The 17,346-nt window shown below is 36.3% G+C and overlaps 1 protein-coding gene across 1 annotated transcript in view; it reads right to left on the reverse strand.

Annotated features, from left to right (window-relative positions):
• The window catches only part of arap2 (ArfGAP with RhoGAP domain, ankyrin repeat and PH domain 2), a 122,879-nt gene that overhangs the window by 34,186 nt on the left and 71,347 nt on the right, over positions 1-17,346 (reverse strand). Inside the window, exons 16-18 of the mRNA XM_051115231.1 lie at positions 6,405-6,549; positions 5,846-5,948; positions 5,080-5,278 (exon numbers count right to left, since the gene is read on the reverse strand). Of these exons, the coding sequence (XP_050971188.1) occupies positions 5,080-5,278; positions 5,846-5,948; positions 6,405-6,549 (447 nt within the window). The remainder of the gene's footprint in view (positions 1-5,079; positions 5,279-5,845; positions 5,949-6,404; positions 6,550-17,346) is intronic.

Below are 17,346 nucleotides of genomic sequence, written 5' to 3' on the forward strand. Positions count from 1 at the left end.
AGAGATTAATCCATTTCAGAGTAATAAAAACAAAACAGGTCAAGTGAGAACAAAATTGCTCAATTATTTCTGAAACTCAATACTCAACTAAAATCAACCGAAACATAGGAACTTAAGTGCTAGAAAACAAGCACTTTAATTGTTGCACTTTAGCCATTTTCAAGGTTGGCAAATTTTGTTTACCAATGTTATTGAAAATGATTTTTAAAAAGGAAAAGAGCGCTATTGGGCACACAAAGTTTATTAAAAGCCATTACTGAAAAGAGGCAAACATTCACTATCACAGTTTGATAGAAACCAACACCACTCACTTCATCCTTTTAACCTCCCTTAAACATTAACGCCCTTAACTTTGATTAAGGAATTAAAAAACTGAATTATACCAAACAGCCTTGTAGTGCTGGGGCTAGCATTGAGATTCCAAAAACACCTCTCTCGACTCTCTTTTTTTGTTTACACATACACAGAAATTATTTACAAGGGAGGAATGACTTTAGATTAAAGGTGGCAAGCAAGCTTCCTTTCCATTTAATGAGGGTTTAGATTATGCTGGCAGATGAAAAAGAAGTCAATTTTAAAATTAATTATGCTTAAAGTTCCAAACAGACATACAGTGTGGTCTGAAACCACTAGTGAAAATAGTTTTTATTACAATAGCACAACAATTGTTAAACTAAATGATTTTTATGACTTTCAAAAATGCCTTAATTTCACTTCTCTCACTTTTGCTTTAATGACAGCAGCATAAACTCCGTAAGTTTGTGTAAAAAAAAAATCTGAGCTTCAATCTGACCATCTGTACAGAATCACATCATCAATGTCACAAGTTTACTTTGATTAACTAGAAACAGTGCAGAATCTGAAATATTTATTCTTTACCATTACATGACTCAAAAGTGGCTTTTTTTTAAACTTCACAGGATAGTTCACCCAAAAATAAAAATTCTGCTAATTGCTCACCCTCATGTCGTTCCAAAATCTGTGAGACCTTCGTTAATCTTCAGAACACAAATTGAAATGTTTTTGATGAAATCCAAGAGCTTTCTTACCCTGCATAGACAGCAACACAACTGACACGTTCAATTTTATGAAGCACGAGAATACTTTTTGTGCACAAAAATAAATAAATAAATAACGCGTGTTGAAGACACAAAAGAGAAGAAATTGTTGAATAAAGTTTGTTTTCTTTGTGCACAAAAAAGTATTATAGTAGCTTACTTTTAATTAAATTAAAGGATTAGTTCACTTCCAGGTCAAAAAATTACAGATAATACATCTTGTCATCCAAGATGTTTTCCTATGGTGCCCCCAAATTTGAACTGCAAAATCCAGTTTGACAGTTAGGGTATGTCAAAAAACTCCCATCTCATTTTCTCCTCCAACTTCAAAATCGCTGTTTTACTTTGAATTTTAGTTTGATCTTTTTTTGCATGTTCACTTTGTAAACACTGGGTTGGTACTTCTGCAGTGATGTAGGACGATTTTAAAGTTAGAGGAGAAAATGAGACGGGAGATTTTAGATGTACCCTAACAGTCATGACCGGAAAAAAAACAGAGTTCACACAGAGCTAGACAAGACGAACGTTTGAGGTTGAAAAATTTACTTACTCCCTTGTCATCAAGGATGTTCATGTCTTTCTGTCGTCAGTCGTAAAGAAATTATGTTTTTTTGAGGAAAGCATTTCAGGATTTTTCTGCATATAATGGACTTCATTGGTGCCCGGAATTTGAACTTCCAAATATGCAGTTTAAATGCAGCTTCAAAGGGCTCTAAATGATCCCAACTGAGAAAGAAGGGTCTTATCTAGCGAAACGATCTGTCATTGTTTTCGAAAAAATAAAAATTTGTGTACTTTTTAAGCACAAAAGCTTGTGTAGCACAGGCTCTGGGATACAAGTTCTTGAACGATTCGTTCATTTTGAACGAATCTTTAATGTGACTCGGGAAGAACGAGCTGTCTCAGGGAGGGATTCGCCCAGTCACGCATGCGCAACATCCTATTAGGTTCTGTACTGGAATTAGTTCACCTGTTTCGAGTCTTCAGGTTTTTCGAGTCGTTCATTCATCTTATGGTGCTGTCACGTGATGCTGATTTTGATAAAATGAACGAAATGAAAAAAGATTCGTTCATTTTGCTGAATGAGACTCAAAGGTCCGAGTCAGTAAAATGATCCGAACTTCCCATCACTACTACGAATCACGTCTTCGAATCGAGTCTGTGTACTCCGGCTCGAAAAGGTAGAGTATGTCGAAAAAGTCCATGTTATTTTCTCCTACAACTTCAAAATCGTCCGACATCGTTGTACCTTTTTGTTTGTAAACAGCGTTTGACTTAGTCTTTGCGCGTTCGCTTTGTAAACACTGGGTCTGTGGTTCCGCCTACGTCCACGTGACCTTCCGACATGATTCAATAGTACGTGAACGCGCATCCCAGAGCCTGTGCTACACAAGCTTTTGTGCTTAAAAAGTAAATAAATTTTTATTTTTGCGAAAAAAATGACCGATCGTTTCGCTAGATAAGACCCTTCTTCCTCGGCTGGGATCATTTAGAGTCCTTTGAAGCTGCATTTAAACTACATTCTGGAAGTTCAAAATCGGGGCACCAATGAAGTCCATTATATGGAGAAAAATCCTAATATGCTTTCCTCAAAAAACATACAGTAATTTCTTTCTTCACGACTGAAGACAGAAAGACATGAACATCTTGGATGACAAGGGGGTGAGTAAATTTTTGTGAATTGTTGTTCTGGAAGTGGACTTCTCTTTTAACGTCCTTACTGCCTTTCTGGGTCTTGAACGTGTCAGCTGCATTGCTGTCTATGCAGGGTCAGAAAGCTCTCGGATTTCCTCAAAAAAAATCTTAAATTTGTTTCCCGAAGATGAATGAAGGTCTTACGGGTTTGGATCCCACTGTACACGAGGCACCTTTTAAGATCTTTAAGAACAAACGGATCCTTATATAAGAGGACTGCATGTACTTGCGTCACAGATTTCAGGACCATGGACAGCAAAGTTTTTCACAAATTCTATAACATTACCATACTTTCATTCACGACGTTTAAAGGAACTATTCTGAGGTGCTTTGAAGCATTTGCTTGCAAAAGACTATGAGAATTTCTTTCAAAAGCCTCTTTGTAGACAAAATATAATGTATGACTTTCAGATGTCATTTCGACACAAAGCTTTTCCATTGCTAAATGGATACATTTGACATTGCTCTCCTGTTTATGGCAGAAGCGAGTAAAAGAGGGTGAGCTAGGGCAAGCTGTGAACTGCTGGTCTGCCTATGTCTGTGTCCTAATCTAATTTCACAGAGTTGCAGCCCTTTGAGGCCCATATGTTCTGTCGCTATAGAGATCTTAAACCACTGGAGACGCTTCGTTAGCGCGCCACGCTACATTTCAAGGCTCCGCGAACTGTTAAGGCATCACCCTCTTAATCCTGCCCCGAGTATGTTGGCTTTCTGGATTTGATCCTTTTTTTGGCCTTGAACGGATTAGGGAAAAAAAGAGATTCATTGATTTTTCCCGCCTCGTTCTAGCGCAATTGATTGAAAATGTTGCAAATCTGGTCCATGGGTGCCAAGCTCATGTCAACTACCTCCCGCCCAAACACGATTGCCATCGGCAACCGCGGTCTCCCTTGGAGACCGGCGAGACGTGTGACCAGACGAGTCTTTTAGAGACGTGGGAACGGAGTCAAACATAAGCACACTGAATGCCAATGAGGAAATACTAGCAAGAGACACAGAGGCGGCAAAGTAGGATAGGGCTAATATTTCAGGTGAGATTTCAAGAAAATGATCGTGAGGCTCAAGGTGTCTCATGCTAATACTACTATCTTTCAATGTAATTCCTTAAAAGAATAGACAATGTAGGCAATCTTTTGAAACAGATAATGCTAAAAATGCCTACTGAGAGGATTTAATGAATCTGAAAAAATTGCTAGAATTAAAACCGCACACACAAACAAACATTCATTGGTCAATTTCAGAATTAGTTCACCCAAAAAACTATAAACTTGAATGACTTTCTTTTTTCTGTAGAACACAAAGGGAGAATAATGTACTGGATGCAGTTACATCCATTAGAGAATATCACTTTCAAGCTCCAAGAAGGATCCAGTAATACAATAAATGTATCATAAAAAGCTATGTTTTTCATTATTTACTGCTAATATTTTTCTCAAGTGACCTGTTGACCGCTGCAATCAGATCACTGAACCAGTGAACTGAACTTGAGAATCAGATCAGATCGATTTGAGACCAATCCATTGAAACTGGAAATGATTCAAGGTCTGACTCACAAAAACAGTTCATTCATAAGTCAGACATTGCAACTTCTCTAACAGACTCTCAAAAACACTGAATACAGGAAAGACAGATGAATAACTGAAAAATGTATATAATTACATTTCTACCAGTTCCTCACCTATGTTGTTATTGTTAAATAAAAAACTCACACAGATAATTTATAATCAAAATGAAGCTACAATAAAAAAAAACACATGTAGAAATATATATATATATATATATATATATATATATAAAACATTTAAAAAATAATGTTTATTAATTTCAGTTAGATGCATATAAAGCTATAAACATAATTATAAAACTACAAAAGCAGATAACAAAATTACTATTATTTTTGTAATTTTGTTCTGTTTTTGTCATCTTTATGTTAGTTTTTATGTTTATTACTAAAGTGTTTGCTAAAATTAAAAAGAAAACCGAAAATATAAAACTAAAAGCTAACTCAAAATATGAATTAATATTATCATAGATACTACAAATAATACTAAAATAACACTTTTCCTTACTAAAGTCAAAAAAGACTAGAAATATAACAGATTTTATTAATGCCTTTCATTATACTTTGTAATGGTGAGTTTTGAGGTCATTTTTGGGCTTGGCAGCCCCAGTCTCATTTACTTTCATTATATTAAAAAGAATAGCCATGATCATTTTTCAAAAACTAAACAAAAGAAAGAAAGTCATGCAGGTTTGGAAAAACATGGATGAACTATTTCCTTAAAATCTTTCATTCTAGTGGTATGCATGCAAATGTGGTCCTCACTAAGCTCTTGTAGGCGTTTGAGTTGAAGAACTCCCTCCTCTTCATCTTCATCTCCAGAACAGAAGTAGAGCTCTGAGCCCATCAGAGCAAACCATCCCATTCGCCAATGATAAAGGTCATGACCTTCTTTATAGTGCAGTCGGCCAATAAGCTCACTGTCCTGCCTCAGCAGAGCATCTGCCCTTGCAGGGACAAAACACTGGAACGAAAGAGAAAAACATCAGATGGAGGAGCCGCGTGAGAGGCAGAGAGAAAACATTTAAAAGTCAGGGGCTTGTGCAGATCACACAAAGAAGTTTCTAGTGTTTTCTGCCAAACAGAAACTACAGCTAACCCTGGAGTTGCATTAAACCGGCATATACAGATAGAAGTACAAACACAAACAGCCTTTGAACATTCCCTAGCTGAGCTCTCAGAGTTACACAAACACTTCAGCCTAGACACTAGCACCTCCACACTTCACTTAAATGGGAATGTGTGCGAGTGTGTGTGTGTGAGTGAGTGAGGGATGAGAGGCAAGTGAGATGGATCTGTTTGAAGGAGTAATAGCATACACCCACTCGCACAAGAAAAACACTAACGCGCAACGACACAACAGGGACAAAGACACAATAAAATGACCTTCAGGAGAAGATGCATACAGTACAGTGCGGCAAACACTGCAATTCATATTTAAACACAGAAGCACACGCGTGCTAAACCCTGCAACGTTAAAGTTGCGATAAATCTTTTAAGAGTTTTTTTTATGTGTTTGAGTGAGTGTAACCTTGGCGATGGCTTGTGTCCAATCTTGGTGTGCGTCTGAGGTCTCTGCTCCGAACACCAGCACTCTCTGAGAGCGCAGGTACAACTCAAAGGTGAACACTGGCCTGAGGGAGGTGTGGAAACAGCACAATTAACACACACACAAAGTGAGTGAAACACACACACATGCCCACATGCTCACAGCTGTGAAACAGAAAGGATGGTGATTAATCTCTGTTAGTCTTTTGCTCTTACAATAAACAGCTGAACGCTGGAGATTAATCCAGGGGGAAAGGTCACTTTCTTAATGGCTTTAACAGCTCTGACTCGTGGCCCACATTTTTGGACAGGGGGATATTTTTGTTACAGTAGCGAGAGCAAAGGAATTCAAGAAAAAGGGGGATTTCAGGCTAATCAGGTTAGAGGTCTGCCAGCATGTCGGTTTCCTCTCATTTCGTTGCGAATGGAAACTCTGTGGTTTAAAACACTTTTTGTAACCTCTAACCCACAAAAGGTGGTCAAACGAATGAGTTCATTAAACTTGAGAGAACGAGGCAGAGATGGATGGGAAAAACGTGTACCCTGTTTCGGTGATGTTCTCAGTGTTGTTGATGGCCAGGCTCACCACGTCGCTGACGTCGACCCGGCCTATGGGTGTAGCGTTCTTCTCATTTTCATAGTAACTAAGAAATCCACCTTCCAATGTACACCAACGGCGGACCAGGTCTGAAACACATACAAACATACAAACATGACATTGAACTACTGAGTACTACATTCAATTGAAATCCTAAGCATACTTCAGTTTTCATGCATACACGAGGGTCAAGCGTACAGTGCGTGATGCAAAAATAAGAATTTAGCCGTTTGGTATATGCCATTTTTTGGCTGAAGATTCTTTGTGTCCTCTCTTTTTTTTTTTTTTTTTGTTTTGAGGAGCAGTCAAAATTTCAGGAGCACCTTCTAATCAATAATCAAAAAATCTGAAAAAAATTAGCCTTCCTATTACGAGGTGATGACTTCTTAAAGTGATTTACAAGGAAATTTAATTTTTAATGGCATTTTTCTAACTTCATTAAAATTATACACATTTTTTTTTTAAATTATATTTTATAAGCTTTTCGAAAATTTCTAATTAAAACAACAGAATAAGAAAAAGGAGAATATGAAGAATAAGTTAACAAAATTAATTTGTAATACAGAGGTGGCACAGAAGAACACAAAAGTGGCTTGTAGGTGTATTTTCAGGTGTTTAATGAGGCTCAGAGGTGGCATGAGTGCAATCAAATTCATAAATTCATGTTGAGATTAATGTTTTAAATATAACATTTTGAATATAGAAATATTAAATGATTTAAATAACTGAAAAGATACTTTAAAAATGAAATTAAAACTGCCAGTAGATGGCAAGTCACTGACTTTAATATTGAATCATTCATTCATTTGATTATTTTAAAAACGCACGTTCATTCATAAACGAAACACCGCTGTGCACAGCAGCTCAGTTTTGACTTGTTTCAAATTAATTTTTGTCGACGAAATAGAGCAAAATCAGACAATAGTGTTATAGTCAGACAATGTAAGTCACTTAATATTAACTTCTTGTTTATTTAACTGTTATTAAATCAATATCTCGTTTGCAAACTCCCTTAAAAATCATTAAAAGCTGTCACTCATCTTAGTTCATCGCAATCTCACAAAGTTCAATCATAATCAATGAAGCTCTCTGCACTGCACAATAAATCTCTTATTTACACTCTCTCTGCACCTTGTTTATTAAAAGATTTGTGAGGTATGTCTGTGATACATTACTTAAAGTTGCATAGAAACCTTTGAAGCTCCCCTCAGCGCAAACACAAATATGCTAATCGGTTCAGTCGTACTGGTGCTCCTAAATATTTTTTCAGTCGCACGCGTGGAGTGTATTGTATTTTTTCACATTTTAAATGTTTTATCATTTGTTATGTGTTGAATTTAGGTTTTTAACAAACAGAGCATAACGTCATATCACAGCCATTACAGCATTCGAAGGAATAGTGTGACGGTGCTTTAAATTTACTTTGAAGGGGGAATGTTACTTATATGTATAGAGAACACTCATAACCCATAGTCTAGCAACCATAAAGCAGCCAGAACATGTTAGCAACCACATAGTAATGCGTTAAAAACATTTAAGACTACATTCTACAATTATATACGTTCACAGTAGGCTTTAGGATTTGCTTGCTAAAATACAACAACATAGGCCACTTGAAAAAACGTTTCAAATCGTTTCTAAAGAAGGCCAGTGGCAACAATGGATGAAAGACGCATAAGATTGGACTTATATCCTTAAGTGGCTATACTCTATCACTGTTCTTAAGAATTCAGAGCAGTTTTACAGCCTCATATATGATGGATTATCCCATATGTATTAATACTTTTGCACCACGTTATGAATTTTTTATCTACTACTATTTTAAAGACCTAAAAGATCCTTAAAGAATTCTCAGAAATGTAAATAATCTACGATTCGTAAAGAGCAACCAGAAACATACAGCTTTGCTAAGAAAAAAAACAAAAACTAAATGTTTTCTACTGAATGATGAAACTTAATGCCAAGTGGTTTATCCATACATTATTCAAATGTACTCAATGAATTCAAGCTTATCTAACTTATTATGTTTGCATTCAAGTAATAAATAATTTATCAGACACTTAAATCCCTAGTGTCCTATCTATACAGTTCACTTATTGGCTCAGTCCTTTCAGTCAGCAATTTTCAAATTATAAGCCACAAGTATTATCCACTATGCCACTTTTACATTACACAGCCACTTGCTTGGTGCAGAACAGGTTGTAACATTTAATGTACAGATCAGGATTATTATATCAAAATACTATATATTATATCAAAATTATATGATTTTATAAGTGCTTTGATCAACACTGAGAGTGTGTTTCACAAAGTAATTCGGACGAGACCCTTTTTAATAAAATCAAAGCAACAAGCAACAGTTTCCCCCGAAGCACACATTTAAAAAGGATTTAATAAAACAAAATGATATTTCATTATGAGAAATCTCAAACCACTGATATTTCATTTTGTGAGTCTGAATGCCTTTAAAGAGGTGTTTAAAGATTCAACAAAAACATTAATACTACCAAAAAGCTGTTTAAACCCAGTTTGACGTCACATAAAAGTGCAGTTTAAATACATAAAAGATACATCAAGGCATGTTAAGCACATTAAGCATTAAAATCCAAGAGATTCTCCCCAATCTGAGAGGGCTTCTGTTCATCATAAATATTTAAATGAGATGTTACACTCTTTTTCTAACTATTACATTAAGTTAAGTAATGCTAGCTTTGTTCAACACACTCTAAAATATTCAGAGCTTAAGTCATTTTTATATAATACAACTGTCATTTGTCTTGTGAAAATGCTGATGGTCTCTTTCTCAGCGGAAAGGGTTGTGCAAAGTTTCCAGAGGAGAGCTATTAGACAAAGTACTGGATCTTAACTTCATCCTTATGTTACAATGACACAATGTTTTGTTCCTGACAGTGCCTCTACAACACTGGCACTTCATTAATCCAGTTAGCTGGGGTTTGTGGGGAACAAACTGTTCTGTCGGCAATGTCGAGACGAGAGTTAAGAGACACTAAATTATGGGCAAAGAGGGGTTATCCATGTGACACGCAAAGTGATATTTAACTTTTAAAGCGATGGTACGAAACAAAACGTTGATCGACGAGAAACGACAGGTGGCAGAGTTGGTGACCGTTTGGCAATATCACAACACACTAATGTGACGTGTACATACACATGCACACAAGTCCACAGGCAGCTGGCATTTAGTATCAACAACTATCCGATGTGGCCGTCTCTCAGTATCGAGTGTGGTGTAACACAACAAATTGCTGGTATTTATTTCCCTCACACCTCTTCACCTCATCTGTCTGAACCTCTCCAGCTCAAATGCCACCACAGCAACTGCGCAAAAACCCTCTTGTCACTGTCTTTTCATTTACTTGTTTACAAAGGGTATGGATATATAATCTATGAACCAGTGTTTGGAGAGGTGTCATTAGTCATTATATTTGAATTTGCACTACATGTGGGCAAGGGGTCTTTGTCTACTTCAACTTCATTAGTGTCTTTCTGTGAACTGAAACCATTTAAAAAATTTTACATCAGCACCTCAATACAGGCTGGGTTGCTGGGGTCAAGTCTCTCAAAATTCAAAATGATACAAAGGAGATTTGCAAGTCCTTTCAAAAGCAAAGTTGCACATTTAGATACTTCACACATATCTAACAAGTGCTAAATGTTTCTTCTATGGCATCGCTGTAAAGAACCTTTTAAAGCATCTTTATTTTTAAGAGTGCATCGGAAAATGTCTTGTTGTTCAGTACCATATTTCGATACCTAAGGGGTTAATCTAATTAAAATCAGTGAGCCAATAAGCATGCAGCATGCCTTACATTCCTAAATCAGTGATTGGCTCTGGCAAGGCATCAAGGAAAATATATATGTTATGTGACCATTCATTCACACTGTAGCATGATGCTACATAACACAATTTATAAAATGTATACTATCCTGGGGACATCATCAGCGAAAAGAGGGCTTCTCTGTCTCCTGAAAAAGCAGACATGACATTTTTTTTAAAAGAACTGCTTAGTGATTTAAAGATCTTAAGTATGCAGCAGTGAGCCTCACTAACTGACTCAAAACTGTTCGTTTTGCACTAAAAACTATTTAAATTTGGGTTAAAACTAATTTGCACTGATTTATTGTGTTGGTTACCTTTTGTTCCTTTGTGTGTGGCTCAGGAGAGTCTTTGAGTCTATAAAAACCTCAACAAACGGAAAAAAAAAAAGTTTTGTGAGGTAATGTATAATGTAATTTTTTTTAGGTAATGTGTAATGTAATCTTGTTAAAATGGACTTCATAAAACTGGTATTGTTCAGGAACCTGTATTGAAGTCAAGTTGTCTGTATCGGTATAGAACATTTTTGAATGCTACCCTGTCATAATTCTATTAAACAAAGAACCTTGAAAAAAAAATCATGGTTTCCACAAAAATATTAAGCAGCACAACTGTTTTCAACACTGATTATAATAATTAAAAAAAAAAGGCTTATGCGCATCAAGTTAGCATATTCTGAAGAATATATATTGATATAAGGATATATTATGATATTCTGATTCTGAAGGATCATGTGACACTGAAGACAGTAGAATTGACTACTGAATTTTAAATTATTTTATAGAACAGGTTTTTTAAATTTTAATAATATTTCACAATATTACAGTTTTTACTGTATTTTTGATCAAATAAATGCAGCCTTGATGAACATATAAGCATAAATATCAAAAAAAAAAATCTTACTGACCCCAAACATTAGAACAGTGGGGTAATATATAAATATATATATAAACAATAACTGTCAACGAAACGAAGCTGTCAAAAACGATTACTCCAGTTCCAGAATAAAAATTTCCTGACTGCATTTTTAGCCTTCAATCTGTCAAACACCACTGAAGCCCACTATATGGAGAAAAACCCTGGAATGTTTTCCTCAAAAAATGTAATTTCTTTGCAACTGAAGAAAGAAAGACATGAACATCTTGGATGACATGGGGGTGAGTAAATTATCAGGAAACTTTTGTTTTGGAAGTGGAGTAATCCTTTAACCAACGATATAAAATGAAGCGTATTTTACAACATACACATAAGAAAAACAACGATGTATCTACAATAACAGGCTCATGCTGCTCTATACAGAAAAAATATATCTTTACATACATTTCTGTGCTACTGTATTGCAATTTTTTTTAATGACAACCATAAATTGCAATCAGTGGTTGTCAACTGAGAATTATTACAAACTTGATGGTCATGAAATGTAATTTATAAGGACATACGTAACATGAGGAGTGGAATCACATTTACCTCCAGATGGTAATTAATCTACACAGAATGACACTAAACCCCAAACTGAGCTATAAAGTAATCAGCTGGATTCAGTGCAGTCATTATATGTGCATGAAGCTCAACAAATGTCTTTAAACAACAGAACAGTAGTTTACCGAAGTAGTTTATCACCCTCACCCTCAAGCCATCCTAGGTGTATATGACTTTCTTCTTTCTGATGAAAACAATCAGAGTTATATTAAACATTTTTTTCCATATAAAGGACTGATATGGTGCCCCGATTTTGAACTCCAAAAGGCAGTTTAAATGCGGCTTCAAACAATCCCAAATGCGGTTGTAAATGAGTTCAGCCGAGGAAGAAGGGTCTTATTTAGCGAAACGATAGGTTATTTTCATTAAAAAAAAAAAAAAATACAATTTAAAAACTTTTTAATCTCAAACGCTTGTCTTGTCTTGCTCTGCCTGAACTCTGTGTATTATGGCTCAAGACAGGGTATGTCGAAAAACTCTGCAAAGTGAACATGCAAAGAAGATCAAACACCCTTAACAAAAAAGGTAAAACAGCGATATAGGACGATTTTGAAGTTAAGGGAGAACATGAAATGGGAGTTTTTCTGCATTTTGCAAGTTCAAAATCGGGGCACCAGATCAGTCTATTATATGGAGAAAAATGCTGAAATGTTTTCCTCAAAAACATAATTGCTTTACGACTGAAGAAAGAAAGACATGAACATCTTGGATGACAGGGGAGTGAGTATATTATATTTGAATCTTTGTTTTGGAAGCGGACTTCTCCTTTAAGATTTGGATACCCAATATGCTAGTCTCGCGAGAACCACGTTTTGTTTACAGCAAAGGAAAACCAGTCTCCTCTTGGCTTAGATCAAAATCCTCCAACATTTTTCTTTCCTAGGGTTAGGTATTGTTCAAAATTTTTTTATATCGAGGCCGATACCAATACCTCGACTTCGATACCGGTTCAAGATCAGTACATTGCCAAAACACACATTTGACGGCAAACGGAAGTTATTACAAACACTTGCTGTTGGTTTAAAATGAGTTTTGAGTAAAAGCGGAATATAAATCTATTATCGTACGTAACATCATGCTACAGTGTTCGTGAATGACCACGTAACGCACACTTTCGGTCGTGTAGTATGGACAGATATCTTTTCTGAAATGCCAGTATGGATGAGGATTGTTTTAATTTTTAAACAAATACGCACCAGTGTAAACTTAGCCTTACATCTAAGGGGGTTTTAATGCTTGCAAACCTCATGTGTGAGCCACATCTCTGAGTGTAACCGGTGTAAACTAGCAGGTATGTTCGACTTTGTCGCGGCTCTGTGCAGGACCAAGAGAGCTATAGAGAGCAGACTGCTTCGTTTGCTTTCGGATCGGTCTCGCGGATGCGCCACAAGCAGCGGAGTGCACCACTGGCGCATTCCACATTATGTGTTAAAGCCGCCGATCTGCGTGATGCTACTTCTAGACGAACACACCTAGTGCTGCAAGCTTATTAACATACTGACGTTGACGAGAATAACCCCTTAGGTATTGATGTTTGGTACCAAGCAACAAGAGGTTTTTCGATACTCGATGGTATCGAGGCATTTCAGTTTGTCCCTAAAAAGTATCAAACTTGATACCCAGCCCTATTCTTTACAAATCCTAGTTTTGTCCTCAAGCACTTTTTATGATGTATGGACTTCAAAATCTAAAACCCCATTCACTATCAATATAAAACCTGGAAAAGCCAGGACATTTTTTCATACAACTCCAAATGTATTCTCTTGAAAGAAGAAAATCACATACACCTAGAATACCCTGAGGATGATTAAATCATGGTGTTATTTTCATTTTTGGGTGAACTAGCCCTTTAAATACAGCTATATTTCAAAGATTGTTATGAAAAACAGGTTTAAAATGCATTTTCTGTCAAGTTCAATTTAGTATGAGCTGAAAAAGGCACAGCACCAAAACACACACCTACGCTCCCAGTACACACAACCACTTTGCTAGGGGCATTGTAAATGCTGTAACCTATTAACATGGATGCAAAAATAAATACGAGCTGCGTTCACGTGCAGTGTAAAAAAAGATCTTAGTGTAAAACTGTTGAGAGACTGCGGAAAGAAAAATCTAAAGGTCAAATCGTTGTGAGCATTTATTTATAACGTGCGAGTAAACTGACTCATATTCATGTGAGTTTGGCGTCTGGAGCCCAGCATAGCTTGGTTCAGAAGCTTAGTCATCAATGGCCATGCCTCAAAATAATCTTGTTTTATCATTTACACAGGCGGAAACCTCATGGGGGACCTCTTTCATTTGCGGATGGACATTGTTTGCTATGAAAGGATCGCAACATTGATCCAGATGAAAGAAATGAATGAGTCTCAATTGAGAAGTTGCCCCGGCTCTGAGACACACAGCTACCAGCAGTGACAGGCAATGGAAGCTTGTTTCAGATGCATTATCCCCTTTAGAGCATGGGGTGTTTCACAAGTACACACGCACGGAGGAATACCGCTGCATGATTTATAAAGGGGCAGATGTGGTTGTTTTCTCCTCTTCCCCTAAAAGCACGATTCCTCTTTCACAACCCACACACACACATCAGGCTTGGGCAAAGTTTAGAATTTAAGAATATGCTTTCAATTTATGAGTGTGAATTTGTATTGAATTGGCAACACCCCACAGAATGTGTAAATGGAACTGAAATGCCAGGAACAGGAATTTATGGAATTAAAATTCAAATTTAGTTCCGTTTAGCTGCCTTCTGTTAAAATAATAATAATAATGATGATGATAATAATAATAAATAATAGAGTAAAAGAGTAAAATCTTTCATCATGGTCCATAAAATTATATCATTAAAGGCGAACTCCACTACCAGAACAACAATTTACAAAAAATTTACTCACCCCCTTGTCATCCAAGATGTTCATGTCTTTCTGTCTTCAGTCGTAAAGAAATTATGGTTTTTGAGGAAAACATTTCAGGATTTTTCTCCATATAATGGACTTCATTGGTGCCCCGATTTTGAACTTCCAAAATGTAGTTTAAATGCAGATTCGAAGGGCTCTAAACCATCCCAGCCGAGGAATAAGGGTCTTATCTAGCGAAACGATCTGCCATTTTTTTCGAAAAATAAAAATTTGTATACTTTTTAAGCACAAAAGCTTGTGTAGCACTAGCTCTGGGATGCACGTCCACGACGCTACGTACTATTGAACTACAGACCCAGTGTTGTGCAAGTAAGTCAAACGCTGTTTACAAACAAAAAGGTACAACGATGTTGGACGATTCTAAAGTTGTAGGAGAAAATAAAATGGAGTTTTTCGCCATACTCTACCTTTTTGAGCCGGAGTACACAGATGATGAACTTAGACGTGATTCATAGCACCGTGGGCGCGCATCCCAGAGGCTGTGCTACACAAGCTTTTTTGCTTAAAAAGTATAAAAATTTTTATTTAAAAAAAAAAAAAAAAAATGGCAGATCGTTTTGCTAGATAAGACCCTTCTTTCTCGGCTGGGATTGTTTAGAGCCTTTTGAAGCGGCATTTAAACTACTTTTTGGAAGTTCAAAATCGGGGCACCAATGAAGTCCATTATATGGAGAAAAATCCCAAAATGCTTTCCTCAAAAACCATAATTTCTTCACAACTGAAGACAGAAAGACATAAACATCATGGATGACAAGGGGGTGAGTAAATTATTTGTAAATTGTTGTTCTGGAAGTGGTGTTCTCCTACAATACAAATTACTATAGGTAGCATTTCAAGCACTGATTATTTATATAATGTTTTTGGAAATACACCATATGTTGTTCCTGTGAACATGTTCATGGATATTTCATAATGAAATGTGTAATAAATAAACAATGCTTCATTTTCAATATGAAAATACAATTCTACATCTAGTTTAACCAATTCCAATTGGCTAGATTTACAGAGGAACTGAACTGGAATTTAAAATACATTGTCAATTCAATTCTGAATGGTGCACAAGCTCTAACCCCACAAATGTATGCACATCCACATCAAAATATGATTTACAATGCAAACCAGTATTTCAGTAATCCATTAATGCTGCAGAATACTGCTGTGAATGGATTGTTTTTTAGAATATTGCCAAATGAATGAAAAACATATGCCTTTGCCTTAGTGTGTTAGATTTGAGGAAAAATCAGAGAGATTAAGTGGTGTAAAAGAGACAGGAAAAGCAAAAAAAAGCATGATTGGATCCCATCTCCGTAAGTATAAGAGAACAGAACTGCTACAAACAGAAACAGAGGACACAAACTGTGAACCTTGAATTGTTCAAACAATGAAGTACTGAAACACTGAAGCAACACTGAAACACTGAAGTTTAAAGCAGAAACCAAAAGTTTTGATCTGTGTATTCTGGTCAAACGTTACATTCAGTGTTGGGGAAAAACTAAAAGAATAACCTCTTTGGAGTTTGTCACTCTTCAGCCTGGAAAAAACTGATTGCAACTCCAACATGAACTGTTGAACCATCAAGTCTTTCATGCAAGCCTGCATCCGGACACTCATTCAGCAGCAAAAACAATGCAAATGTACATTTAACTTAACAAACGTTATTGTTTTGCTGTTTGCTGACTTAATTTAAACTTTTTGTTGTTGTTTTGCCATTATTGTTAGTTATTTGTTGCACTATGATGTGAAGAGCTTATCTTTTTAACATTTGTTGATTGCAACCATTCTTGAGGTTTGTGTGTCTAGTTTTGAGACCTAGAGTATGTTTAACCACTTATATCTGTTTGCTGGATATCTTAGTCTTGTAAGATGTTTTACAAAGACAATATTGTCCATATTAGACTAAGTTATACATTAAGGTTTCTATAACAATTTACTGTTTGTCATTTGTAAACAAACAAAAAATTGACACATAAAAAAATAAATTACGACAGTAACTGCTGTTTCAGTTGCTGTGACAAATACTCAGTGAATGTGTGAAAAAAACGCACAATGTACAATTGTTTACGGCCTTGAAAAATGCGATACTGCCTCTCAGTGGCAGACTTCTTTTAAATTTCTTAGAGACTTTCGGCTTTTTTTGATAATTATTGATATTCACTCTCCAGAGAATCTTCCTGCACTGGTTTGGTTCCGATCGGGCAAAAAACCTACAACTAGTTCACAAAAGATTTTTAAAAAAAAATCCAAAATACCCAAACATTTTGCAGGCTCACAATTGAATCTGAGGCATGCGTTTTGTCTGGCGTAAGCCAAGGATTCCAATGACATATGACACTTCAGCCTGTGACTGATGGTTTAGGAGTGACGAGCAAATATGTACCTTTGATCGATGTAGCGCCCCCGTCAGGCCAATTGGGGCAAGCCTTAGTGATGTTGGTGGTGGTGTGAGTGCTACCATCCCTCCAAGTTTTAAGTCTCTACGACTTACGGTTTGGTCTGCGTGATCAGTTTTACATGGGGATTGCTGAGCCTTGGCCATCCTAACAATTACAATAGGGTTTCAGCTCTATGCGCTTGAACCCCTAAAAAGCCAAATCTGAGACATTCTACACAATACTGGACAAAATTATTAACACCCTCAACTTAATTTTTGG

Source organism: Labeo rohita, chromosome 7, assembly GCF_022985175.1.
Source record: "Labeo rohita strain BAU-BD-2019 chromosome 7, IGBB_LRoh.1.0, whole genome shotgun sequence".
NCBI classification, from domain to species: Eukaryota; Metazoa; Chordata; class Actinopteri; order Cypriniformes; family Cyprinidae; genus Labeo; species Labeo rohita.